This window comes from Paralichthys olivaceus, chromosome 3, assembly GCF_024713975.1.
Source record: "Paralichthys olivaceus isolate ysfri-2021 chromosome 3, ASM2471397v2, whole genome shotgun sequence".
In the NCBI taxonomy this organism is placed as follows: domain Eukaryota; kingdom Metazoa; phylum Chordata; class Actinopteri; order Pleuronectiformes; family Paralichthyidae; genus Paralichthys; species Paralichthys olivaceus.
The window spans coordinates 19,551,919-19,578,937 of record NC_091095.1 but is presented as its reverse complement, the minus strand read 5'-3'; the positions used below and the strand labels follow the sequence as shown (position 1 = coordinate 19,578,937).

At 43.0% G+C, this 27,019-nt stretch overlaps 1 protein-coding gene across 2 annotated transcripts; it reads right to left on the bottom strand.

Moving 5' to 3' along the window:
* Positions 1-80: 80 nt before the first annotated feature.
* Positions 81-26,507, bottom strand: LOC109625350 (capping protein, Arp2/3 and myosin-I linker protein 3-like). 2 transcript variants are annotated; one of them, XM_020080563.2, is made up of 40 exons: positions 26,245-26,506; positions 22,400-22,494; positions 19,365-19,415; positions 19,204-19,263; positions 18,945-19,066; positions 18,692-18,786; positions 18,290-18,360; positions 18,088-18,161; positions 17,939-18,014; positions 17,753-17,841; positions 16,708-16,802; positions 16,148-16,234; positions 15,522-15,631; positions 15,336-15,413; positions 15,149-15,225; positions 14,526-14,630; positions 14,296-14,365; positions 13,128-13,209; positions 12,930-13,026; positions 12,625-12,679; positions 12,006-12,178; positions 11,832-11,900; positions 11,302-11,395; positions 9,932-10,030; positions 9,715-9,834; positions 9,514-9,627; positions 9,262-9,437; positions 9,016-9,103; positions 8,807-8,926; positions 6,687-6,753; positions 6,184-6,371; positions 5,688-5,767; positions 4,234-4,410; positions 3,202-3,400; positions 2,364-3,105; positions 2,166-2,272; positions 1,927-2,044; positions 1,238-1,309; positions 1,007-1,114; positions 81-744 (listed from the first exon to the last, which is right to left on the bottom strand). In XM_020080563.2, exons 1-40 carry the CDS (start codon positions 26,300-26,302, stop codon positions 695-697), a joined length of 4,608 nt encoding a protein of 1,535 aa, XP_019936122.2. In that variant the 5' UTR covers positions 26,303-26,506; the 3' UTR covers positions 81-694. The 2 variants fall into 2 exon arrangements, with proteins under 2 accessions (XP_019936122.2, XP_069378479.1); XM_069522378.1 differs by lacking the exon at positions 1,007-1,114 and having other exon boundaries at positions 26,245-26,507.
* Positions 26,508-27,019: the final 512 nt, after the last annotated feature.

Below are 27,019 nucleotides of genomic sequence, written 5' to 3'. Positions count from 1 at the left end.
AAACATGCCATCATTGGCTCTGAAAACAGTGAACTGACAGCAATAAGAAATTGTTAGAAAGAAAAAGCAGGAGTCACAGCTGTTTTATTTGTGTTTTATTCATACAGTGAGGGTGCTCATACACACATTATATTTTTTCTATAAAATATATTACCTTTCAGTTCTGAAAAGGAAAACTAGATATAAATCATCATCAAGTTTCATTTGATAAGAAGCAACTCATTTTCAAGTGCCAACCAAGGCAGTCAACTGTATCAGCAGTCAAAAATGCATTGCAGGTTTAAGAAATCACATTCTAATAAAGGTTCCTTTTTTCTTATGTCTAGCAAAGCCACAATGTTTGAGCGCTCGGCCCACTGTCCACCAACACAAAAGACAATGATCATTTCGGTTTTCTAAAGAAGCAAATACTGTTAAAATACTGTAGCCACAAAGGTTTTTCACGTGAGAGGAAGGCAAAGACAGAAACACGGTCAGCTTGAAGCTGGAACTGACATGAAGGAAAAAGTGAGTGTTTCAACAGAAGCCAGTGACTGATGCTTTATGATTTCTGTCGTGTCGAGCCGTTAAGACGTCTTCTCTCTGGCTCTACCCCCAGCTCACACGCTCCTCTGTGTTTCCTCCTGGGTGAGATGCTCCACGGTTGTCATGACAACGCTTTCGGCTGGACAGCGGCAGGTGAATTGCTCGTGCATCACAACAGCTCGCTGTGACCAGGTGCAGAGTTGAGGCTGTCTGTGAAGTCTGACAGGACCAACACAAAAAAGACAAATCATTATTAGTTCCATTAATTATAAAAATGAAATGTTTACAGTAAAGTTAGTTTTATACAAATAATCATTCAGTGTTTTATTATTACTATTGTATGTCTATTCATCTCTTTAGTTAATAATAATAAATATATTCCACAACAGTTACACATAATGTCTGTTTACTACATGACTCACACTCTGTAACATCTGCTGTGCACACACACACACATAAATAAAAACAGAGAGACGTGTACCAGACAAGTCCAGTGACTTATTTCTGTTTTGAGGGAGTCTAGGTTTTTTCACAGGGGGTTTGCGATTTGGGGGCTTCTCAACATTATTAGGGCTTTCCCTGTCAGTGCCTGAGTTCAGTGAGGACAGAAAACATAGATCAACAGTTAGACACACACAGATCAACATAAATATACACAGGTGCAAAAGCCTGTTAGGTTAATGATAAGGAGAAAGCACAGTTCAATCTGTACCTGCATCACAGGACATGGCCTTTCTGTTCCTCTGTGGTTTCACTGGTGCCTGAGGACGCAGCCCTTCTTCACCTGATCACGACAATTCAGCAAAATAACATGTTTACATATAAAGAATAACATATTATGCATTAGCATGTATACTGTATGTCAAATGTAAATATAAAATGGTCTCCAACTTAACTGGGACCCACACACATCAACCCTTTAAACAAGTCTTAACCATAGACTGTATAAATATGGACGACCCAAAATAACCCTTATACACACAGTGCCACTGTGTACTGAAGACATCATTGGGTGCCTGAGTCTGCACAGTAGTGATCAGACTTAGCTGTCGATGTTTAATCAAATTTTTATTGCATTAAATAACTAAATAAAACCAAACTTAGATTAAACTAAGCTAAAATCAACACCTGAGCAAACATCAGAGTGATAAAAACAAACTAAAATGACAAGCCATCTTTGAAATAAATTATTTGACGTAAACTTTGACTTTTTAGTTTGGTCGATGTCCCAGTGTGGCTCAGCCAAAATGTAACGAAATACCAACCTGCAGCTCCAAAGTGAACTCCTCAATATGTTCTGACTTCCATAGTCAACTTAGGGGAGCTGTTCTTATGTAATGACACATTCTGACTCTCAACCTGTCTCTTCCAGCTGATTGTGTGTATTTTTACTGCAGGTACCTTGACTTGCCGCTCTGTCAGGGAGTCCATGTACTGGCTTAATAACAGGAGGCGGCACAGGAGGAGGAGGTAAGTTTCTCTCATTGGCTAAATCTTTTGGAAAAGTCACATACGAGGGCTGCTTGTCGGAAATGTGAACAAACAACAAGGACATAGAGGACATAAGCAATTAGAAAATGTATAGTAACCAATGGATACTGCACAAAAATAGGAACAAATCATGACTTTAAGATACACACCTTCTCTGGAATCGGAGGAGGATGACTCTCCGAATCTCTTCTTTTTTCTATTTCTTTCCTTTCCATCTTTCCAGGATCCCTCTCTGCATCTCCTTCCTCCTCTGTACCTACAAATTAAGAAGAAGTTGTTCTCACGTAGGTTTGTTTACACATCGAGGAAAAACCTCTGTGACAGCACATCAGCGAGGATGACAGTACCTGGTAGAGCTGGTAGAGTGTCTGAGCTCTCCAGCCGATGTCTCTGCCTCAGCTTAGACATGCTGGGTTTACTGCTTTGTGGTGGGGGATCAGGTTTAGATGCAGCAGGAGCAGCTCGACCTCCTCCTGCTCCTCTCCATCCTTCTGTAAACCCTCCACCAGCATCAGGACACATGAGTCTTTCTCCATGGGTGTCCTGCTGATGCCACTCTGTTGCCTCTGTCGTTTTCAGAGGATCTGTTTCCTGTTTCGGTGATGGCGTCCTGTCCGATGGGTATGGCGGCAGTGGCCTTTGAGCCAAATGAAGTGCTTGCACTTGTCTGTCTGTCCTCCTGCTCTGCTGTCTGCTCTCAGTCCACTGATTGTCCAACTGTATGTCCATCGGCCTGTTCTCTGACCACGACCTGTCTAGTTGCCTCCCGCCCATCCACTGTCTCTCTATCTTTCTGTCAATCTGCCGCTGGGTGTGTCTGTCAACTGTCCACTGTCTGTCCACGTGTCTGTCTGGATGTCTGCTCTCAGTCCTGTACCTGTCCGTTTGTCTGTCGGTCGCTCTCGCCTCTCCAAAAGTTCTATCTTGCAGCCTGTCGTCAGCCCGCTGTCTCTCTGCATGCTGATCGCTCTGTCTCGCTTCCAAAAACTGCTTGTCTGCTTGCACCACCTCCGTTGTTCTCTGCTTGTCGTCCATCCAGAACTTGTCCGTCTCCAAAGGCAGATCAAACACAGCATCTCCTTCAGCTTTCTATCAAAACACAAAAAGAGGAGGCAAGAGAACGACTGTAAACTGGGAAAAACTTTCAGCACAGACAAAAACAGTGGCACATCTGAGTGACTGTACCTCTCTAGGAGAATAGAAGGGGTGTTTGCTTCCTCCCACGCCTGGGTGAGGGATGCCCGGCACTGGGGGTGGACTCAGGACGAGGGTGTTTTTCCCTTGGTGATCAATCGTTTTCCCATCAGCCCCTTCGCCAGGAGATCCAGCTCTGGCAGCGGACCTCGGAGGCTGGAGGAGTGTGTACACGTTCTCTGTTGCCGTTCTGAAAGTGGGAGTAAGACACTGAAGATGAAGAAGAAGATTCAAAACTAAAATGTCACAAGCTTTGAAAGCAGTGTAATTATAAAAGTATCACTTTTCTTGTTAAAACTCTTACTGTCCTAATCTGTGTGACATGCCGTGTGTTCATTTCTAATCATTTGGCTGACTGTGGGATCCAGAGTCGGAGCCACCGGCTGTCACTGACATCTGTGTACACTCTGGTATCAGCGGGCCTACGCTTTGGCAGCCATCGGCCATTTACCAAATCAACAAAGAACCGAGGGAGATTTAGGTTGATATTTGTCCGAATGTTTATGGAGTTCAATGCTGTGGATTGTTTGAGAAAGAGAAAACCAGAGAAAAATGGAAGGAAAGCAAATGTGTCCTTTGTGATGAGTTGTTTCATTATTATCTGGTTCATTGTGTTCCATGTTCAAGGCCATGCTTTTCTCCACAATACTGTATTATGCAGCAGTAATGGATCAAGGATTTGTCAAAATCAAGGGCCATTAAGTGGCCACAATTTACACAGAGGGGCCAATTATATGTCTAACAACTATGAACAATTCCTGATTCTGTCTGGTTCACATTTAAGTCATTCTTTGTTCACTGTTAGTTCTTTGAAAAGTTTAGAAAAAAAAACGTATTACCAAATTGTCATATTAATTGTTAGTATTGTTAGTAAGTGACTAGTTTTATGGCAAAAAAATACTTCAGGATACTTCAGGGGCCAATCAGATTCAGCTGGGGCCACTGCCCCCAGGCCCTGCCCCTGGATCCGCCCCTGTTAGGTAGTGTGCATGTGTATGTGTGCGTGTGTGGTTATATACAAACCCAGTGGGTGCTGTAGAAACAGTGTGACACCCATCTCCATAGCTCTCTGCTTCAGACTCCTGAGGCCCCTGAGTGGAAAGAGATTGGTTGCGGTTCTTGCGGAAACTGAAGATGGCGAGCATGTTTCTCCTCTTCTTCCTCCGCAGAGAGTGAGCTTTGTGCAGAGACGAGAGCTGACTGAAAGAGGTGAGAGAGGTCGAGTGTCACACACACAGTCTGGTCCAGGAAAGTAATCGCGTTAGTGTCTGTGTGGCCACACATGAGTCATCTCTGTGTGGATGTCATTTTATCCACCACAGTCGTCCATGTCGAGGTTTTCTCCACTCTGCTTCTACACTATGAGCATGGAGAGGTTACATCTCCTGATTTAAAAGTGCACTTTATATATTATATTATAGATGTAATCCTATTAAAACACTGAGTTGAAAAATAAACACTCACCAAACTGCTGTATCTATATTCACACTGCTGGCTCTGCTAGTTGAAGCTCATTCCTTCTAAACTGAGTAGACTGCTGACTGACAAAACATTCATTTAAAAAGCAGATTGAATACACATGAAATCCTGCATCAATGAACCAGTCATGCCCAGACAGAACCAAACCAGCAGCTCCACCCGCTCATCAGTAACTAAGTGTAGGTTTAAACTGAGGAGGACAGAATCAATTACAATCCTCTACATATAAATATGGTTGAGCTAAACAAACAGGACTTTGCCAAGAGATTCATTCGGAGGCTGACAAAGCTCAAGGGAAACGGCCTTCTTGAATTATGAAAAATAAAAACTTGACAGAGTCAATTAAAATAAGGCAGAGCTGTCTGAGCTCAGCAGGGTTCTGACACCAAATGAATGAATTTATTAATCAATGATTTATATGGTCTGAAATAAAACATTTCTATTGAAAATGAAGCCTAAGGGATTAAAAAAGTAAACATGGATCTTCTTGTGCTTATTGTAAAATGTTGCTGTTCAGCTGAAACTTCTCTTTGACATCTTTAATCAAAAAGTCTTTTCAGAACAGTCTTTTCTGTAAAGGTGGCTAAGTGCTCACTGTGATCGATCACCTATCTCAAGCAACTTTGAAGACTCTATGTGACATTTTCACTGATTGGACATTTTCCAGATCTTTCCCTGCCAGCCCCCCCTAGTAAAGTTTCTAGAGAATGAGAGTGAGCCCATGTGACAATACAGAAGGAAAATGTCTGGGAAGATCACAGCGAGCATGTGAGCATGTTGATGACATTTCAAAATACACGATGGGTGCAAAACTGAAAAAAACAACAAAAAGGACACAATTATCTGAGGATGAAATAGAGGGGCCATAGACGACGCTGACAAAGATGTCAACTTGGAAAGATTTAACAAGATTCAAGATCCTCTTTTCTTTTCTCCACAGTAGATACAGTTATAAATGACAGCAATAATTTTAGAAGCACAAGTGGAACAACTCTCACCTATCAGGGAGCACTCTTTTAGTGTAGAAGTCAGGCAGTCCATCATCAAGAGGGCTGATTCCTCCATTTTCACTGCAGTGCTGCACACACATGCATTTAAACTCCTTTTAGAGAGGTCAGATTACTCACAGTAGATTTCATTTGTAAATGTTCCATATGCAATAAAACAAATGGATTACATGACTTCAGTGAGATGACATAATCCAATTGCAGCCATCCACTTTGTATAGATTACCTCTGACACAGACAGGAACCACTGCCAGTAGGCACGGGCATTAGGGAGTGGGACAGTTATACAGAGACAGACAGACAGACAGACAAACAGACAGATATACAGACAGACAGACAGACAGAGAGACAGATCGACATATCGACATACAGTGAGACAGACAGAGATACAGACAGACAGACGGACAGACAGGCAGGCAGACAGACAGACAGATAGACAAACAGACAGAGAGAGAGACAGACAAAGTGACAGAAAGATCCCCCTTACTGTCTCAGCGGGGACGTGTCCTCCTTTATGCCTCCGTGGAGGTCTTGGCCGAACCCGTGTCACATGAAGTAGAGGCAAGCCCTGTGTAGGTAGCTCTGACAGGCCCTCCCATGATGCCGAGCGGGACAGTGGCGATGAGTATGATGGCACAGAAGGGGGTGGAGAGGAGCTCGAGTCGTCACACAGACCTGACAGAAAGGAAGGATTTGAGTGCAGGAGACCGAGCAGGACCAGTGAAGAAGACTAGATGGGGGAATTACAAGAAGCAATCATTTCCGCTTCAAAGTCAAAACAATCAGCAATCGCTCTGAGACACACTGACTCAGACTTGGCTCAGGCGAGATTAAAACAGCCATTAACAGACTTCTCAGATGGACTGATGGGAAAGGAAAAACAACTCTATAGAAACACACTAATGGGGCCCTGAAAGAGACAAGATGGGGTCAGAGTGAGACAGGAAAGAGGAGCGGGAGGAGGATAAGAGGATATACCACACTGCTTACTCAGTCTAGTGGAGACAGGTCGTATTCGTCTTGTTCTTGAGCTGTGCTTCTTAATGGCTATTGTGTCCTGGGAGAAAAAAAAAAAAATGATATGAGAGTAGGATAAGACACTCAAGGAGGAACAAGTAAACATGTCAGAAAAACACAAATTGTACAAGACTCGCTTTAGGCAAATCAGAGTGGAGTTTTGTCAAATCGAGCCACTTTGCTTTTTAAAACAATGAATTTTAAGTGAAGTGATGAACACATTTCAAGTACAGGCTGACAAATGGAACATGTGAAAACAATGGAATATAACAAACACCCACAGGGACATAGTGGAAACATGAAAAACACTGAAGAAACTGCATAATTTCCTCCAGGTCATGGGATGGCAGGAATAAATTAAAATATAAAGTTTTCTCAGCTGAAGGAAACAGAATAATTTGTTCATGAAAGCTAAGTTCATGCACAATGCTGTTCATCATCACATTAATTCAATATCATGTGCTATATTTCATTTCAATATATTTCAATGTAATGTGCAATATTTCAATTTCAAAGTGTTAGCTTCCTTACTCAAGCATTCAACACAAAGAAGACGTGTGGCCAGGCCTCATAGAGCTGCTAGTATGTCTGCAAAATTGGTACGAGTCACACGGTTAAAAAATAACCAGCTCTAATGTGCCCTCTGATGTAGATAGAACAAGTGCAATGTCTCGACAGTTTGATTAACGTATTCTTTGGCTTCATTAAGAGATACAACAGGATATGATATTGTCAGCTTATCACTGAAAGTAAATTTATGTCCAAGTCATTTAAAGAACAAAGCAAGAACAAAATGAGGCCTGAGACGTATCCTTGAGGGACTCCACAGAAGATACCAGCTGATGTTATTAATCAATGAAGTAATCGAGACCACCATCATGACCTAAGAGCTGATTCAGATTGGTTTGGTTCTCCCAGGTGTACAGTACTGTTAATTAAGTACAGGACTTGATAGTTGATAGTTTGAAACACAGCGTTAGCACCTGCTGTGAGAGACCAATAACACAACAGTGAACCAACAATGTCCAAAATGTATAATCAAAGAGACTTTAGGGGGCATAATATCCAGATCTGGCAGGTGCTGGTTTTTGCTGGAGAGAGAAATAAATCATAGCGAGACATCGGTTTTAACTTGTGAATTAACAGCGTTTTTCTGCAAAAAGAGCTGGGGAACAAATAAGTGCTCTGATAAATTCAGCTTTATGAAGAATGAAAAATGTTTCAAATTTCACACCGGTTTTTGAGGAGGCATCAAGGCTGGAGTTCTATGAGAGGGTAATGACTAAGCTGTTTGAGAGAAAAAGGGCCCTGGGCTTGTGGAAGATTATCGAGATAGTGTGAGAGAAACCATTTACTGCAGTTTTACTTGCTTTCTTATAAATATTGAGCTGCTCATTTAGTGTCTCCAGAGGTTTTCAATTTATTCTATTTCGGGTTCGCTTGGCTTCCATACATTCTTGCCAGAGTTGTTACATTCAGATAAGAATATCTTTCACTTTTTATTAGATGTAATTGAATAAGCATGTTCCTGTCGGAGTATTGTGTTCATCATGTAAACCAACTCAAGATATTAATAAAAAGACAATTCCACCCTTCATTAAAAGTATGTCTTAGACAAAGAAACTGACGATGACAGTGATACAAGAAAACAAATGGCAGGACAACATTTATCTACTAAATCCTGAAATCTGTTTGTCTGTCTGTATGTGGATCACATATCTTTAAATCTGTTATCAGCTTTTCACTTAGCATGTGTATACAGGTGAAGTGATGTGTCTAATACATTCAATATTAACAACAGGTAACCTGCGCTCGATCAATGTACATCTGATTGTCCAGTTCGGGGTTCTGCATACTGTGTCGAGCTTCAACGCACATTGAATAAACAGGTGAACAGCTCTTTGTGCAGCAGAGGTGGGGAAGCTCTTAACTTGCTGCAGCCCAGTTACTGAAGGTCACTTTTACAGTTTCAGATCTAAAACTGCCACCAGTATTACCACAAGACCACAGGCAAACAGCCCATTAAACGTATGTTTGGAACTGGTAGGCTACTGCACCTTTTCTGAGAAAAACACACACATGTCCACACTCACTATGCTGGTACCAAGCTCCTCATCTGTGATGTCCAGAGAGTCTCTGTGTCTGTTAAACCTCCAACCTGTCCCGTCTTCACACATGCCATCCCACCGTTTAAGGTGAGACACCTGCCGTGTCTGAAACAGACAGAACTCTTAAAGCCTTTTGAAAGTCACTCATTCACTTTGTGTCTCACACTCTTCTGCAGTAAGTGCTTTGTACGTACCAGGGTTTTATGGGTGGTGTAGAGCTCCTGCAAGATTTGGTCCACAATGGAATTGGTGAGATAGGAAACGACTGACAGCTTCACTTCTCTGCAGGAGATTGGGTTAGAAAGAAAGAGGGAGACAAGAGAGGAAAAGGTTTGGTAAAAGTGAGAGCAAATCAATAACCTCCTTATCAAATTCAGACTTATTGCTGCAATCCTTCACTGCTGCGCTCCCTCATTTCCTTTTCCATGTCTGTCTCTTACTCTAAAGCGCGGTGAATGTCTTGCGCTGCTCTTTCCATAAGCGCCGTCCGAATGGCAGAGCGAGGGATGGACACGCGCTCGGATACGGACGAGAGAGGAGGACTCAATCTCTCCGCCGCAGAAGAAGATAAAGGACAGAGCTCGCGACAGAGAGACACCATAGAGTCGACGATCACCTGCAATGGACGATGGTTATCAGACACTCACTCGTCTGCTGTGGATCACAGAGTGAAAAGAAGCTGTTAGATCTACCTGAAGCTCCTTATCTGCAGCTTTGGCAAGTTCACCAGCCAGAGAGTCCAGCCGCTGCCGCACCGGCCCGTCCACGGACAGCACATGAGCCAGCTCACACAGTGAAGGGTAGAGCTTGGAGAACCGGACAGCAGAGGATTAATTCAAATTCAGTTTATCAGTAAAAGAAAATAGCACACTCGTGCATTTCATATGACTCACGGCGCGGGAATTCCTGGCCTCCTTTAGCACTTGTTTAGCAGCTTGAATCTCCTCCACCTCCCCGGCACCTCGTAACACACACACCTGCTGCTGCACACGCACACAGAGGCGCTCCATCACCTTGGAAACAGACGGGCAGGGAAGCGTTATGAGTGCAAACAAACATAAAACACTAAATAAATGTACACAGAGGTGGGTGCACACAGACTGGGGCTACCTGTTCGGCAGTGCTCGTAACCAGGCCTTGGTGCAGCCGCAGGGCCTGTCGCTGGGAGAAACGCTGGGTCTGGTTGTTCCTCACCAGAGCGCGCTGGATCTACGCACCAGAGAGAGAGAGGAGAGTGAGAATGTGAGAAGGATAGATGGATTAAAAAAATGATGATACAACAGGAAGATTGTAGCAGAGTGAAATTAATGAATCTAACAAACCCTTGCATTAAACGATGTCTCCCAAATGAGGTTAGGAAGATTAGCAGCAGATTAACAGACGCTTCCCTCAGACCAGTAGAAGACCAAAAGCAGGAACATTCAGAGCCCGCAAACTACATGTTGTATTTGTATTGTTTGTTTACTTTAACCAGACCACTGACGCTCTCTGTAAAGTAAGGTTTGAGGTAAAACTAGGGAGCTTTTTATTCATTTTATAGATTAAAAACTGTTTGATGACACTTGAACAAGAAACCATTGTCTATGATTAGACAATAGGACATGTCAGAACATACATTAAATGATGGCTATGACGAGAGATTTTGAAGACACAAAAAAACACAAATGAATAAAAACAATACTAATAATAATAATACTAATACATAACTAAACAGTTTTTGATTTTACATCTACCAATCTCTTCTCATCATGTAAGGCTATCAACATTCATCCTAAAGCCTGATGTATCATGTCCTCAGGCTGAAATGCTGCTTTCCTACTGTTGTTTTCACTTTGCAGATCTCCTCTTTTCTTTTCATTAATGATACATACTGTGTGTTGTTTTAGTTCAGGACTCAAATCTGCCTCTGCCTTTCTTTAACTACTCCCACCCGGTGTAAAGGGAAAGAAGCTGTTAGCTGAACACAACGTTTCCTTTTCATGCTGAATTATTCAAAATATAAAGATTGCTTTCGTCTCATTTCCAAGAAACACGATTTTTTTCAAGAATTTTTGCAGAAAACCTCTCAGCTCCTTGTTTTCTTATAGAAACTGAAGGCTAAGATGACTCAGCCATTAGACTAACAATGGGACTGAGATCATTAGGGACATGCTTTTAGGATCTGCACTGAGCTGCACTGAGTTCCACAGTGGCAGGGTTTCATGGTAATATATCTCTTTATTATTAAAGTTGGGCCTTTACCAGACAAACTTCACACAGCCTAAGATGTGCTCTGTCCTCCATTGTTTTCTCTTTCAGAACCTTGAAAATTCTGCTCATTCATGAGGTTCTTGATGGTAAAAAGTTTTAAGATAGAAATAGAAAGACAACGTATTTTGTAAAGAAAGATTTAATCTCCCACATCTTTGTTGTATCTGTTTGAATTAATTTTTTTCTTCCTGAAAATGAAAATGTGATAATGGCTCATCTTTGATGCCGACCTTCGTCAGTGCCTGCTCTGTCCTCTCGGGGGCGCTGCGGTACGCCTGGCTGATGTCACTTAGTGGGAGAGGCATGTATTGCAACGTGAAATTACTGAGAGAGGGAACAGAAGAAGAAGAAGAAAAAAGAAGAGCAGGGGGTTGATTTATTGATGGAGACATTGAAAGACTAAAAGGAGAAATTAGTGGGTTACACAGACAAGGGTTAGTTAGGGTCAATAGCCCCACTGGACAGAACTCATCCCAAAATATCCTGCTTATGCCATGCAACTAATGTGTGAGTAATACTTTGATCTGTGCAACCATGTCATCCTTACCCTAAAGGTGAGTCTGGACCATTTAAGATAGCAGAGTGGAAAGCAACAATTTGCACAGCTCATGTTGCAAATTCTAACGTGGTTAAATGTTCTAAACATTAATCTAACAAAGTGTCATAACGGTTCTTGCATCTGACGTATAAGGTATCTTCTTAAGTAAAGCCTAGATTTCAGCATATAAAATACACATTGATGATGCGTTCATGCTCTTACTGTTCAAGTGCTCGGGCCACATCGAGAAATCCTGTCGCGGAGGTGTTGTTGCGATCCCAAGTCACACTCCTGCAGGAAAATATCATGAGTTGCATTGAATATAAACCCTCATATAGAGCAGACACATACGTTACGCTGCAGACATATCCTCCCTCTCTCAGTCGTTTACTTCACCTGAGCGTGGTGTTGATCTGCAGCGCTTTGCTCAGCATCTTGGCTCCGATGTCGTCCATGTTGTTCCCGCTCAGGTCCACTTTTCTAAGGCAGGTGTTGCTGCCCAGGGCGTTGACAAGCATGGTGCCCCGAGAGCGCAGGCGCGAGTCGGACAGGGACAGAGACTGCAGGGCCTGCAGAGGGAGAGCGGGAAACAAGCATTAAAGAGACACATGTGTTTAAATGTCCCGGGGGGTATTTAGGAATAAATGAGGCAGAGGGGGGAGAAAAAACTGAGCGGTGAAGAAGGAAGAGGGAAAAACCAACGGGATAGAATGCAGTGATGAAGCTTTACATGCTGTATGTATGAATTATTTACAATGTGTGCATGTAGTGATAGAGACACCAGGCCCACAGGGTAACAGAGCAACAGTGACACATCTGCAGGGAAATATAACACGAGAAAGGGACCAGGAAACCAGAGTAGAGGAGCAAGAGTAAAAAATGAACTTTTACTCAGACTCATCATTTCTCTTCATTTAAAACACATTTTGACGTTATGTGGAAGATTTTTTTATGAAGCAAAGCTACCGACAACAAATTTTTTATTGGAGCAGACTTTTCCTGCGTTATCACTCACACATTCCTCATCCTGTATGAGTTGAACCAGCTTCTGCAGGACCTCATCCAGAACCCTGCAGACACAAACCATGAAAACAAACACCGAGACGAGGCTGTGTGAGCCAGCACGACTAATTACCTCCTGCTAGTGAGCTGTCCGCCCCGAGGAGCAGCAGCCGTTTGAAAAAATGTAAGTAAAATTTTAAAAAATCACACACGCACAATATATTAAAGCTGGCATATTTGGTGCACACTCACTCATGTTTCAGTACACACATAAAAAAAACTGCAGTAAAAGCTGAGTAACAAAAAAAATGGCAGCACCTGTGTTTGATGTTGAAGTTCTTGCCCAGAAGAAGGTTTTTGAGGGAAGAGTGTCTGGAAAGGGCCGGGAGCACTGTGAGCAAGTCTGCATCTAGACCTGTCAACACACACACAAATATATAAAGCTCAACATGATGTGATCCATTAACAACCCACTCACAGGGTCACAGTGAGATGTGCTGCATTGTGCTGCTGTACCATTGTCTGAAATATCCAGAGTGGCAATGGAGGAGACCCGGGGGAAGAGTTCCTGGATTACAGCAGCTCCTGCAGTCCTCAGCTGGGGAGAGAGAGAGACAGAAAGAAAAAACTAACATGTGCACAGACATGAACCAGAGTCAATTTAGCTCAGTCTTTGGGGTATTGTTCTGTTTTTCCAGAGTGAGGCAAAAATTATGGGTATTTTCTTATGTCTCTGCAGTCAGTCGAAGGTTTTTAAAGGTTTGTTGAGCAGTAAGGTTTGCTTGGTGTATGATCATCAGCAGCTCTGCTCAGTGGTAGAGGAAAAACACTTTCTCTTCTAATTAGCTTCACTAATACAAGTAAAGATACACAGTTAGGCTTGAGTGGAGGTTTGATACAACTTAATCAGCCCACTTAGTAAAATTAGCATATTTGTAAGTGTTTAGATTAAAAACATGGGGCAGTTAAACCAGACATTTCTCCTCAGAAGACTTTTATATATACATTTTACTACTTTGAACAGGTGCTGCTACTAAACCACAGGCAGTGTGGTGGTGTAATGAATCTTAATAAGTACATTCACTCAAGTACTGTACATTAGTGCAATGTTGCAACAGCAATCACACTTAATTTAACAGTTAATTATTGTATTTTCTACTGCACTTGGTTTATTTGATAAATACGGTCGAATTGTGTTTCTTTATTTATTAACAGGATTACACAAAGACGACTCAACAGATTTCCATAACACTTGGTGGAAAGATGGGATAGGGGTCAGGGAGGAACCCATTCAAATTTGGTGCAGATCCAGTTCAGGGGCCGGAGAGAGACAGGTTTAGGGGACTGATGTTTATGAGTGTGTGCAGTTTGGTGTAGATTCAAATAAAAATGTGGAGTTTGGTGAATGGAAATGTGGTTTCAACAGGGAACTGTTGAGCATTGGTGGCGGTGTGTGCTCTACTGACTGTCTTTCACATGATATACAATGATTTGATCCTTTGATGTTGAAAACATTGATTATTGCAGTGCTACAGTAAAATGATCTCAATATGGCAGCTGGTGTGTTGAGTGAGGCCAAGCTGATTAGGGAGTGGTTTAAACTGCGATACATGAAAAATATATATCTTTAAATTCCCTTTAACTTGCAGTCGAGGTGATAAGAGATACAGGGATGATCTCTTACCTCACAGCCACTGATGTCCAGATGAAGGTCATTGATATGAGGGTTGGAGGTTAACCCTGTGAGGAGAGCCCTGTTGAGACAGGAAGCAGAGAAAGTGAGCGTCAGAGAAAAATACAGGGGGAGAGGGCAATAATCACCATGTTGACTCAGCTGAATACATCAATACGAGTGTGGAGGTGTTTGAATAAAAGGGAGCGGGTAATGGTAATAAGATGTAACACGGGGAGTACCTCAGAACATCAGGGGGCAGCTTCATAGAGGCCAGGCTGACATGAGTGAGGCTGAAGGCCGAGCTGAAGAACTGACGAAACAACGGCAGCGTGTCCTTCACTTTTCTATTGGATTGACAAAAAAATTGAATGAGATGAAAGAGAGGAGGCACAGGAGTGAAAAGTTAAAGAGAGATGTTAGAGGGGAAGGGCCCGACCACACAGAAGAGATGAAGTCACAGTGTTTGGGTATATATGAGTGCAGGGGCTGAGCACAGAGCACCGACACAGAAAGAGAAATGAAGTGAATAAGGCATTGGTGTAAGTGGGGTCGAATGATAGATAGCTCTGCTTAAATATTCATGAGTCTTATCTATGCAGGCAGCGCCGAGAGTTGTGGTTTTAAACCGCGGTGGACACACCCACAGAGAGGAAACACAATGTTTCAATGATTGCCATAAAGCTCATTTCTGATTTCCCATTAAGCAGGAGATGAAGATAATGACAGACAAAAAAAAGAACGAGGGAGGGAGACAGAGAGGATGGATGAGGCCTTTAAGATGAAAGGAAAGAAGATATGTCTTCCTAGATTTGGATTTGCCACAGGGTTTATTGTTCAGGCAATCTTAAAAGATATGACTAACCTGTGGGAGAAGGAATTTTTGGAAAGATTCAGAAAGGAGAGATCAGCGCAACACCCCCTCAGAAGAGCCCCAAATAGCTGCGTTAGACACAGGGTGGAGACAGTTAATCTTGCACACAGAGACAGAAAAGCATTTCTTTTTTAACATGGCACATTTGATCATTACCCAAGCCATTGACAACACTCACTGAGTCTACGGAGCAATCTGTGCCTGACAGATCTAAATGGACCAGGCAGTTGGGCTGTGACAAGAAGAGATACAAGTTCTGCAAACAGAGGAAATGAAAGAGAGCGGCATCGTCATGAGCAGGAAAAGTGGGTAAAAATGGAACAGTGTGCGTGTGTGTGTGTGTGTGTGTGTTGTGCTTTCTGACCGAGGCATCCTCCCCAGAGAGGACTCCGGGGTTCTTGCTCAGGTCCAGGTGCAGGAGAGAGTTGGAGTACTCGTCGCTGGAGCACAGAGCCTGAGAGAGAGACACCACTCCTGAGAGAGAAAGAGAGAGAGAGAGTGAGAGAGGCGGTGGGATGGGGGTGATGGTTAAAAGGGAAAAAAAGAGAGTAGGAGCGAGACGGGGAGGTAGTTGTACAATATTAAACGACAGAGAACACTTTCAAAACATTTTGTGTCTTTACATTATTCATTCACATCTGCAGCAGCAGGTATCATGTGGATGTGATGGGGAAGCAGAGCATCGTATCTGCCTGCTTCAATCTAATATTTAAATTCTCCACTGGGTACATGGTAAACTGAGACAGTGACAGGAGGCATGCAGCCTGCAGGGCAGAACAAGACATCGTGAGTCAACGTGGAGTCGCAGCCTTTTCCAAAACACAAGGCACAGAATTATCTGGGGCTTTGTGGGTCTTTCTGTTGTCTAACCTAAAGCGTCTTCTACGCTGAGCTCTGAGAGGTGAATGAACTCATTTCCACCTGATCTTTGTGAATTAGTTACTTCTGTTACTCTCATTTTCTACTGAGCGACAGAGAGTGAAAACAAACCTTTGGAGGTGAGTGAGGTCTTGGAGAGGTTGAGCAGACGGAGTCCCTTGCTGAGGCGACACACCTGCTGTATTAAGTTGGACACACCTGCAGAATGTGGACAAAGAGTATAAACACTGAGCTACAGAAACATTAGATAGTTGGAAATGAGACAAGGAACCCGTCATTCACCATCACTTTGTGTGATCTTGTCATGTAATTTCCTGTTCTGTTGCAGCCTTTACTCTACAGTAACTACAACTCGAGCTCCGCTAAGGAGGTTGTGTTGTCACCAGCGTTGTTTGTCTGTCAGTTTGCAGGACAACACAAAAACTACTAATTGCATTACCAGGAATTCACTTTCTTTAACATTGCACAAGTGTGTAATGTTATTCAATATTTTCTTTTCAGAGATTTATGTGTGACCCTTGATGATGTGGTTGTGTTGAAGGACGTAGGGTGTACAGCTTGTGAGATGTAATGTGGGGGGCTCATGAGTCGGAGACATGGACCTGATCCTCAAGTTGACATCAGCCGCAATAAACTACGAGAGAGAGAGAGAAGCTGATGTTTGATTGTACCTTGGTTGTCCAGCGAGTTGTGCGCCAAGTTGAGCGAGTGAATGACAGAGGCAGGGTTCTCTGAAAGAGCAGCTGACATCTTCTGTGGGAAATCTCTGTGAGGTGGAACCACAGTTACACACCGACAAGAACATTAGAGCTGCAACGTACATTCTGATTAATCAATCACTTAGTCTGAGTGAAAAGTTCCCATCACAGGTTCTGACAGACAAAAGTCATGTCTTCAAACTTATGGTCCAAAAAAAGTGTAAGACAAGGAGAGGCAGTTCTCACATTTGAAAAGCAGGGAACCACTACAGCGATCCAAGAATTGGAGTTAGTCTCAGACTGATGTATCTCAAATCAGTATTGGATCACTGCATCAAGAGATTTAGCTTTGCCCTTTCAGTTTAAAAAAAAATGTCAAGATTGAAGCAGCAGAGGCTGAAATATCATCAGGATCATTTTTCAAAAACAGAAACTTACCTTCAGGAGCTTCAGAAAATGTTTTACAGTTGTTACACCTTAGATAAGCAAACTGAGGCTACATCCATACCTCTACGTTTTCATTTGAAAACGGCATTTGAAAACTAAAATCTCTATCATTTTTAATCCACCATTCACATACACTGGGCATGCACGTGCCAGCGTTCACAGAAATTGCTCAAATAACAGCTTGTCTCCTACACATGTAAGCAGTTGCATTATTGTAAATTGCAGAATTTAACTGCACAACAGCTATAAGCAAATACAACAGGGTCAGCAATACTTGTCATTTATTATCGTGTACACTGGTGGCCGAGGCTCATGCTGGCCATGTGATAGGAGCCTGACAAATCAGCGAAGGCTTCATTGTGACAGAACATGCAGACCCAGAGTATTCAAATTAAAACAGGGTCAGCTGTGTTTCCAAACTCCAAGCTTTTTGCAGCGCTAAAACTCTGAAGTCACGTATCTGAAGCAGAGTTGATGCATTTTCAAACTAAAACATTGTAGCCAGAGCTTCATTGGTGGCGTGAACCTTTAACAATGTTTACAGAAGAATGAATGAGGAATCAAAACTTACGATTTGAGCCCTGCGTTCTCCAGAGTGATCTCCTCCAGGCTGGAGGATTTGCTGACTGTATGCAGGACCTGCTCTGTGACCTCTGACCCCTGAAGGAAAAATGGAAACACACAACAGCTTTTGCTTAAAGGCTCCACCTGTAATCCAGCAGACACAGTACAGTAATCGAGAGAAACTTATACATACTATGCGCAGGTCTTTGCAGTACAGTTTAGTAAACCAGGTGTTGTACGCCATTGATGCGACGATAACTGCTAAATCTCTGTAAAAGATAAAAACATGAGGTAGATGAGGTGAGATATTCTGGAGGTGACAGACTGCTCGTCGTCCCTCACCTGCTCTCCAGGTGGCTGAAGTCCAGCAGGTTAAACTCTCGGTTGTCCTGGGAGTGATAGATGGTGTCCACGTCCTGGGGGCAACAGTACACATGTTTGATACAGTGTGTGACCCCCACCCCCCACGCCCTCTCATTTTGTGTACAGCGCAGTATGTAAACACTCAAAAGCACTCAGAGTGACTCAGTCCCACTGCTCTTACCCACTGCACTTCCTCCTTGCAGCTGATGCCATTATAGTCGCACAGAGCGGCATAGGTCTCCGAGAAGCCTCCTGAGAGAGGCGGGTGCACAGAGGATAAAAACAGAAGAGAGAGAGAGAAGAAGAGAAAAATAATCAAAGCTGTTGTGAACAGCTGCTTCCTGCAGCTATAAGAGGAGGGAAAAGAGAGGAACATGCAGACAGAAACATTTGTCCAAATTAACAGTCTTTTATTTGTGTGACAAAGCTCTTTAAAAAGAACATCTGGAAGAGCATTTGTGTAGTGAGTGAGTCGACTTCCTCTTCAGTCTGCCAACTGGTATGGATGTGTTTGTATCTGTGTGTGTGTGACTGTGTATGCATGTGTGTAGATTCCCATGTTTGAAGATGATGTCTTTTTTACCACAGGCCCTCTGGGTTTCCACTGAAGTCTCGGAGCTGGGCGAATACTTCCTGCTGCCTTCAGAAAGGTCACTGTCAGAATGACAGATGGACGGGCTGCACGGATAAAAGAAACACAGACACTGTAAAGAATCATTTCTCTTCTGATAATTGCACCAATAAAGGTCACTCCTCTTCAAAGCTTCCGATAACAGACGCCGCACAGATAAGTGAACATTAATTCAGATTTTCTCCTGCGAGATGGTGACACTTACGCAAAAATGGAGTTGTTGAATATTCGAGAGAGAGCGAAATTAATATGGCTGACCACATGATTGACATGTTCCCGTGATTCAAATCTCAGGCAGAAGCTGGACTTGTCAGTGTCGATAATGACCTGCACAGAATAGTGAAAGCATTAAATGTTTCTTATAATCAATTTAAAGCCACAGTGATGTAACCACTCCATTATACAAATGTACAGTAAATCAATCAGCTCAAACAATGGAGCAGAGTGTAAATGTGAAAGTTCACCTGGTGATCAGGGTGTGAATTCAGAGCTCGAATCTCCAGGAAGTTGAATGTAGATTCTACCTGTTGTCACGGATACAGTGGGCAGGGTTTCAGTCAGCATTGAGACAGAAAAGCTTCATACTGTACATTAACTGCAGAGAGGGGGGTGAGAACAGAAGTACCTTAGCGGGAACCTTTGGAGCCAGGAAATAAAGACGCCATGTCGCGAGGACCTAAAAAACAGGGAATGAAAAACGATTGTGACAAAGTTCAATCACAATCAAATTCCCCCATGGGGAGAAAATAGTACCACGGGTTTCCATGGCAATGAAGAAAGGAAAATAAGGAGTCCTTTCAATATTCACGTATTGATCCAGCTGAAAGCCCTTTATGTCAGAGACATGTTATGTAACATTAATAGATTAGCACACACGCTGAGAAATGATGGCATGTTGCGACGTTTAAAACACATTTTTACACTGCAGGATGTAATTACATTAGCACTGAACTACTCCTGCTGAGGACAAACACGAAAGTGACTCATTTATCTACTTATTTCACAAATCTCTGTCTGTCTGGACAAATTCATCTTATCAGCTTATCGACTTGTGGCTCAGGGAAGTGCAGTGTTGAATTTGTTGCGATTTGTACACTGGATATGTTCAATATTAATAAACGTTGAATAAACAGACAACCAGCGCTCTGAAGCAGCGATGGCTGGGACTCATCTACGTAAGTTAAAATATCAGTCATGACAACAACATATTGTCCAGTTCAGGGTTCTGTGTACTGGGTCGAGCTTCACTGAACAGCTCTTTGTGCAGCAGCAGTGGAGCAGGTGCAGGGTTCTGTGGTCTTCACCTGCTGAGGCTCAGTTACTGCTTTCAAAAAGAAAGCTGCAACCAGCATCACCACAGGCCAAACAAACAGCTTTAGAACAGGCACTGCACAACTTTATATAACTTGAGATGTGCAGTGTGTCCTATATATGAGCTGCAAATTGTATGTAGTGAGCTGTATCTGTCTCCACATTTTCATTTGTACTTAAAGCAGAAAATAGATCATGATGGGTCTGGATAATACATTAGCATTTTTGCTGGGTATTATGGGTTATTTGGTGTCTTCAGTCCAAAATGTGTGGGACCATTTTAAAGCGACAGAAAGTTGATTTGAGGATGTGACGGTACATTTGTGCATCCTCATCTGAACGAGCACATAGAAGCACTTGTGCCTGTGCTTATTCTTGGCATGGAAACATTTGTGTCACGCAGCTGTCGGATAAATCTGATTCGTCCCTGATTCTTCTTCCTGAGCGACGTCTTTCGTCGCAAACAAAAAAAAAGCGATCGGCGTGTCTCTCTCCATCGAAGCAAACAAAAAGCAAACTGGTGGTTGTTTGGCATTTCTCCTGTTCTCTACCAGCCACTAAGAACTGCCCTCTGCTCTTTTTCTTCTCCTCTTCTGCTCCGTCACTCCCAATCATTTACTCCATTCTCTCTGATTGCCCCGCTAAAACACTCCTTGAGGGCAAACCCCCCCACCACCTCAACATGTCTCTGCCCAATGTAAAAGCAGTAATTCAATTACAGCTCTTCCACTCCACTGTTGTGTTTTTTTGGGAGACATGAGCTTGACTCAGGCTTGTCAGAACCACACGATGACAGCCACTTACACCCACACAGCAAGTGAGGTGTCTGACAGTCACTCACAATGTGCATGTGAAATGGAGAGAGGGAGCGAGAGAGAGGAGGATCTGCCTTTCACTTTCAAACCCCGTCTAAAGGAGTAGATTAAAAACAACTAGATTGCATCGCATTACGTTGTTGCGTCGGGTTAAGGGTGCTGGTTAGCAGACAGCGTTCAAGTAAACAGGAGTAAATCATGGAGATGCAGCAGGAGAGAGAGACTTGTTGAAGTATCCCTCATCAAAGAGGGACCACACGCACGTCGTGATTATTGTGGCGTGTAATTATGCATGAGCGCCGGAACAGGACACATATTCTAATCTCCTCTAGTTTGACAGTTTGGGTGAAGCCTTTGTGAGGGACTGAGATAAGTTCGCGTGACCTGCAAACCACAAATCACATCCCCAAACAAGCTTCATCCAACTCCATTCCGACCCTGATCTCTCTGTGAAACACCAAAACAAAACCTCAACACATTTAAGCTCAGCTTTCCCAAAAAAGTGCTAAGCCGTGGTGTTTGATCAAACTCCAATTTCTTTCCCCGTCGCCTGTGCGCGCCCAGCAGGAGCGAGAACTCTGGCTCTCCAGTTCAGCTTTTAAAGAGGAAGCAGCAAATGAGATATGGATTGGAAAGAGATTATTGGAAAAGATGTTTCTGGCAGATAGACATATCAAAGTGTCTGAATATCAAAGTCTGTACATGCAGAAACTCTCCTAACTGCCCGTCCTTGCCACACGATGAATCATTAAAGCATTCATCGAGTGAAAGCGCAGCTTTGCCAAGGCGAAGACAGGGGATTGCAGGAGGTGCAAGAGGAGTCGCAACTCTTTTTAACAGTGTAAAAGCAACTCCAGGCTTTGTATGAGTGTGTCCTCACACAGACATGCTTTTAAAGCAGCACTCAATCAATACAGCCTGCTGTATATATGCAGCCTCTGTGGATGAGCTCTGGCACACACAAGGTGTGTGTTTGCTTGTGCAAACATGGCATTGATCCAGGGTCCAGTGTAATTTCTGGTCCACAGTGGAAGAGCTCGTTGCCCCAGATTCTTTCCAGATAGCTGGCAGAGCTTCACTCACTCACATTGACTTTATATCTACGTCCCATATTCTCTGATGAAAGCACCCCTGAATCAAAGGCTGCGAGCTGCTCAGCTCCCCACTGCCTCCACAGTGGGACTTGCAGACACAGAGGAATCCACAGCCGCTCCCACAGATACTGTCTATCCAATATTCATCCTGACGAGCAACCAGCAGCGGTCGTGAAGCAGCTGACCGCAGAATCCAAGACGTCCAGTCTCACTGTGAAATCACGGAGAGCTCCTGTCTCTGCTGTCATGGATATCATCACTGGGGCTGAGATCCATTTACACTGCAACTAGGGCTAACATCAAACACAAGTGTACAGACATAATGAATGCATCAGACTGCTTATGAAGTGGGAATAATGTATTTCTTCTACATCACCATCCCACTGTGACTGTAAAACAGAGGCCGGTTAAAAGAGAGCAGGCTGAACGCAGACACTCACCAGTATCCTGTCCTCCGTTTTGCTGTTTTTGGTGTCGAGCTTAATGCCACAAACAAACTTGATAGATGATTTATCGATAATCTTCCTGATGCTTTCTGTGGATGAAAACCATGACACAGGGACACACAGTATAAAGTTAGAAAAACACACACAAAAAGGAGCACATTCTCCCTGTTTAAGTCATTAAAGGAATCCAACCAGCATTTTTACAAATTTCACTGCATGTAATAAAAAATACTGCCAACTATTTTCTTATTTCAGAAATCATGTCTGCATTTATTGTCACTATGTTACATGATGCTATTTTATCAATGTACATTCATTCTACACTGATTTGAAAAGTATGAACTGTACTGCCTTGCATTTGTGACATATTTCAAAAATCGTTTGATATAAATAAAGTTAGAAATACAACATATAACGAGACGAAACAAATTCTCTTGATTATCACTGTATTATTAAATTGTGCTAAAAATGATCAAAAAGGTATTGATACACAACCTGAAGTAATATCACCAAGTTTGATGTTTTAATCATTTATTTATTATCAACAAAAATATTAAAATAACCATATAGCACTATATCAAATGTGCAACACTAACATTAAAGAAGGAAGGAAGCGAGGCTTTAGCTCACGAAAGAAGCTTATTGTTTTACAATGAAAACTTCCTGTAATGCGGATTTTAAATGAAACCTTATACAAATAAATTAAATGTGCATAAAAAAAACACCATTATGAACATAGTCATGTGCACGTATCAACAATACAACCACACGTGAACGAATCCCACGTCCGATGTTTATGACATATGAAATAACAACAAAAAAAAGCGAGCGGAGGAGAGACGGTAAACAACTTGTTAAGTTAAGTGCAGACGTCGACCCCAAATGTCTGAGTCTGGACTAGGTATTAACTTATCGGTTTCACACCTCATGCTGTTAAGGTACCAACCAATTAAAGAGTGTGAGGGTTTTTTTTCTCATGTAAACAGATTACTATAGAATACAAGTTCATAGTGTTTCTGCACTGGGGATTTATTTTTCCAGATGTCTAGTTTTTAAACACACATTTTTGCTCCAATGCTTGCAAGCAGGATAAAATACTAAATTCATCATGTTCAGTGAGCTGACATCAGTATCCAAACCTACTTAAGTCAAAAAGAGGTTTTGAGATTTCAGAATATGCTGCATATTTACTCTGTAGGACATGACAGCTCCATGTGAGCATAGAGTCTCGGTAGATTCTCACTGCACATTGGCTTTAATATTGTAATGAACAAAACCTTACAAGCTAAACACATTTAAATGAATCATACCCCACCTTGACCTTTGTGTGGATATGTGCTTGTAACTTCATCTCCATCTAATAACTGAGGAATATATCAGACTCGTTTGAACAGACTCCTTCTGACATTTCACTTGATAAAATAATCCACTTACCACTGAACCTGTATTTATCCTGATCATTCTAAATGAATTACATTCCTTTGAAATGCAAATTGATATAATCAGCATGTAACGTAGAAGCAGGGTTTATGGTCCAGAACACAGTGCATTCAGAGAGATGGTACCTGGATTTCATGCATTGATAGAAAATCTGATGATTGAAATGTGAGAATATTCATTTCAGCTGCACCATGATGGAATTTAAAAGCAACTGTAGCTTGTGGTGTCATCATAGTGTTCCACAATATGCTCCAGTCTTTTCCTTTTGACACATTCGAGCAACAGATGATTCACTGAGAACTGTTCCTGTCAAACAGCATCACTGTGGCGGCTGTGACCCCTGACTCGTATATACAGCACGTAACTGCTGCAGAGGAGGAAGTGTCTTGCTCATAGGGTGAGAACAACACATGGCGCCAACACACATATCACAGAAACATACAGTCACTGGCAGGAAATACCTGATTCAGCCTCTCCATTACTGTGCCTGCACTGCATCCCGACTGACAAGTTTATGAGCAAAATCGATAAACCAAAGCCTGGACAGTGGAGTTTGGCTCTAGAGTTGATACAGTCACACTGGATAGTAAAGCAAGTCTTCCTGTTAATGGAAAGGTGTTTATATATATACAGTATATACATATATATATCTTTGGGGCACAAAAGTCTTTGAGAAGCAAATTTCAAATTAGTACTGTACCTACTTTGCTTGCACCACTATTGCTATTTTATGCAATGTATTTATTTATTTATTATCTTTATCTGTCTTCCTTGTCATATGAATTGTTTTAGATTAAATCTATGATTCCCCCTTTACTCAACTTACAGAACCGACTGCTTCTTCCACCCTAGTTGAAAAGGTAAAGCGTGTGTGACTGATGTGTGATAGAGAAAGTGCTGCACATGGATGCACTGTATATGAATGGGTGAATGGAAAACTGTACTGTAAAGCGGTTTCAATTTCAATCAAGACTTGAACAGCTCATAAATACAAAATAAATAAGATAATTTACATTGCAGTGAGTCTGAGTGAAGCTTAGTGTGAAGTTAGATGAGATGAAGCTTTGGTTTGCTTTCCAAACCCTAAAACACATTCATCCATTATCTATACTGCTTATCCTCATGTTGGACCTGGAGCCAATCCAAGCAGACGTTGGGAGAGAAATGGGTACATCCTGGACTGAAGGAGGAAGTCGGAGTATCTGGAGAAAACCCACGCAGACACAGGGAGAGCATGCCCTCTTGCTGTGAGGCAACAGTGCTAACCACCACACCACCATGCTGCTCCACACATCTTCCAAAAAGTATCATTTTTCATTTTGCTGCTAGTTCGCTGTTGGTGCTGTTCATCCTTACTTTAGTGGAATCTCTGTTACCAAAGACTGTGGCACAGGCAAAAACACTAAACTGACAATAACCACCCACTGCATCCAGAGAAGAGGTCTAAACTCCAGTCTCATTCAGGTGACCTTGTGCGGCTTGCAGGCCACAGGGGCCACGGTGGCCCCTGGGTCACTCAGTCAGTGGGAAGAGCCTGAAGGAAGTGCAGCTGCCCGGCAGGTGACTGAATGAAGAAGCAGGGATTCCACTGGATTAATCATCACAGTGCGCCTAATAGAGCCATTAGGAGTAATTAACACAGCAGCAGACTCCCTGCCACCCTGAGCATGTGTGCACTGGATTTCTCTGCGCGTGAGTGTTTGTGCGTGTGCATGATGCTCCATTCATGCCGGTGCAAAGACTCTAAAAGGTGTGAGATGTTGCTGTTTGAGAAAATAAAATAAACATTTGTGCATTCTGTCAGCTTTTCCTGGCCCTTGTATTTTGTTTGGAAGGAGACTGAACATCTGCCTCCATCTGTGTCTCCTCACTTTCACATGCACATATGCATGTGCGTAATCAGAGTGCAGAAACAAGATGACAATAGTGAAAGGTAGAGAAGCAGAAATGAGAGTGTGAAAGAGAAAACGTGAAAGGAGCATGAGAACACAGCATCATCTCCACAACGCCCCTCTCCCCCTCTGGCCTAAGGCTGCCTATGGCTCTCTTCACCTGCTCCAGCCTGAGGCGCAGATGTAAAGCCTCGTACTGTAAGTCACCCCGCACTGTAAATGATTCACATGCACATTGAACTGGTGCACACGCACGGAGGAGAGGAGGAGCAGAGCAGCCCCGCAAAGCTCCGGGACAGCATGGAGAAGGTGCCGCTCATGACAATGATCCAATGCGTCTGATTCGGTCGCAGGCTCCGACGCGCGGAGGAGAAGCATCCCGAGCCTGAGCGCACACACCCCGGTCACAGCCCCACAACGAGACCCGGAGCAGGAACACTCTCACACTCTCTCTCACACACACACACACACACACACACACAAGCGAGCGGCGGTGTTTTTACCCACCTGTGATATCTTTGCTCACACTGATGAAACCAGAGGCAGTGTTCTCTTTAGAAGCCATGTCTGCTCCTCTCTCCTATCGCCACCCCTCCTCCACCTCCTCCTCCTGATGCTGCTGCTCTCCTCCACCTCCCCCCCTCTCCCTCACATATACACACACAGGGATGGACAGGAGGGACGCTCTCTCTCTCTCTCTCTCTTTCTTTCTCTCTCTCTCTCTCTCTCCCCCCTGACGTTCCAGCAGAGCAGCCGACAGCCCGACGCGCTTCCTGGAACAGACCCCGTGGATGCTGGGGAGGCTGGCTGGATGTGGGGGTGGAGGAGGGAGGGACGGGGGGGGGGATGGAGGCAGGGATGAGGTGGAGAAGTGGGCGGGGATCACTCTGAGGGACCAGGAGGCAGCTGTAGTTGTAACTTACCTGAGAAAACAGAAAAGCTCAATCACAGATGATGCAGTTTGGCTTTTGAAGGAATGAAAAGTTGATGAGGTGCATGAAAACAAAAAAAAAGAAGTCCGATGCTGCTTCACTACTGTCATTTAAAAGAGATTACTACTCTAGATTAGAATGATTCATGTTTGAGTCCCAACAGGACTTACACTGCTCATCAGAAAGACACCAACTTAATAAAGGCTAATGTGTTCTACTAAAATCACCACTTCCTCCCACTCTCCAGACAGGAAGCCAAAATATCCTGGATACAAACGCTGCCATCTTGCATATTTGAAGTCCCGATTGATCCACGTGATCCACCAATCACAAGTAGCCCTGTTTATATA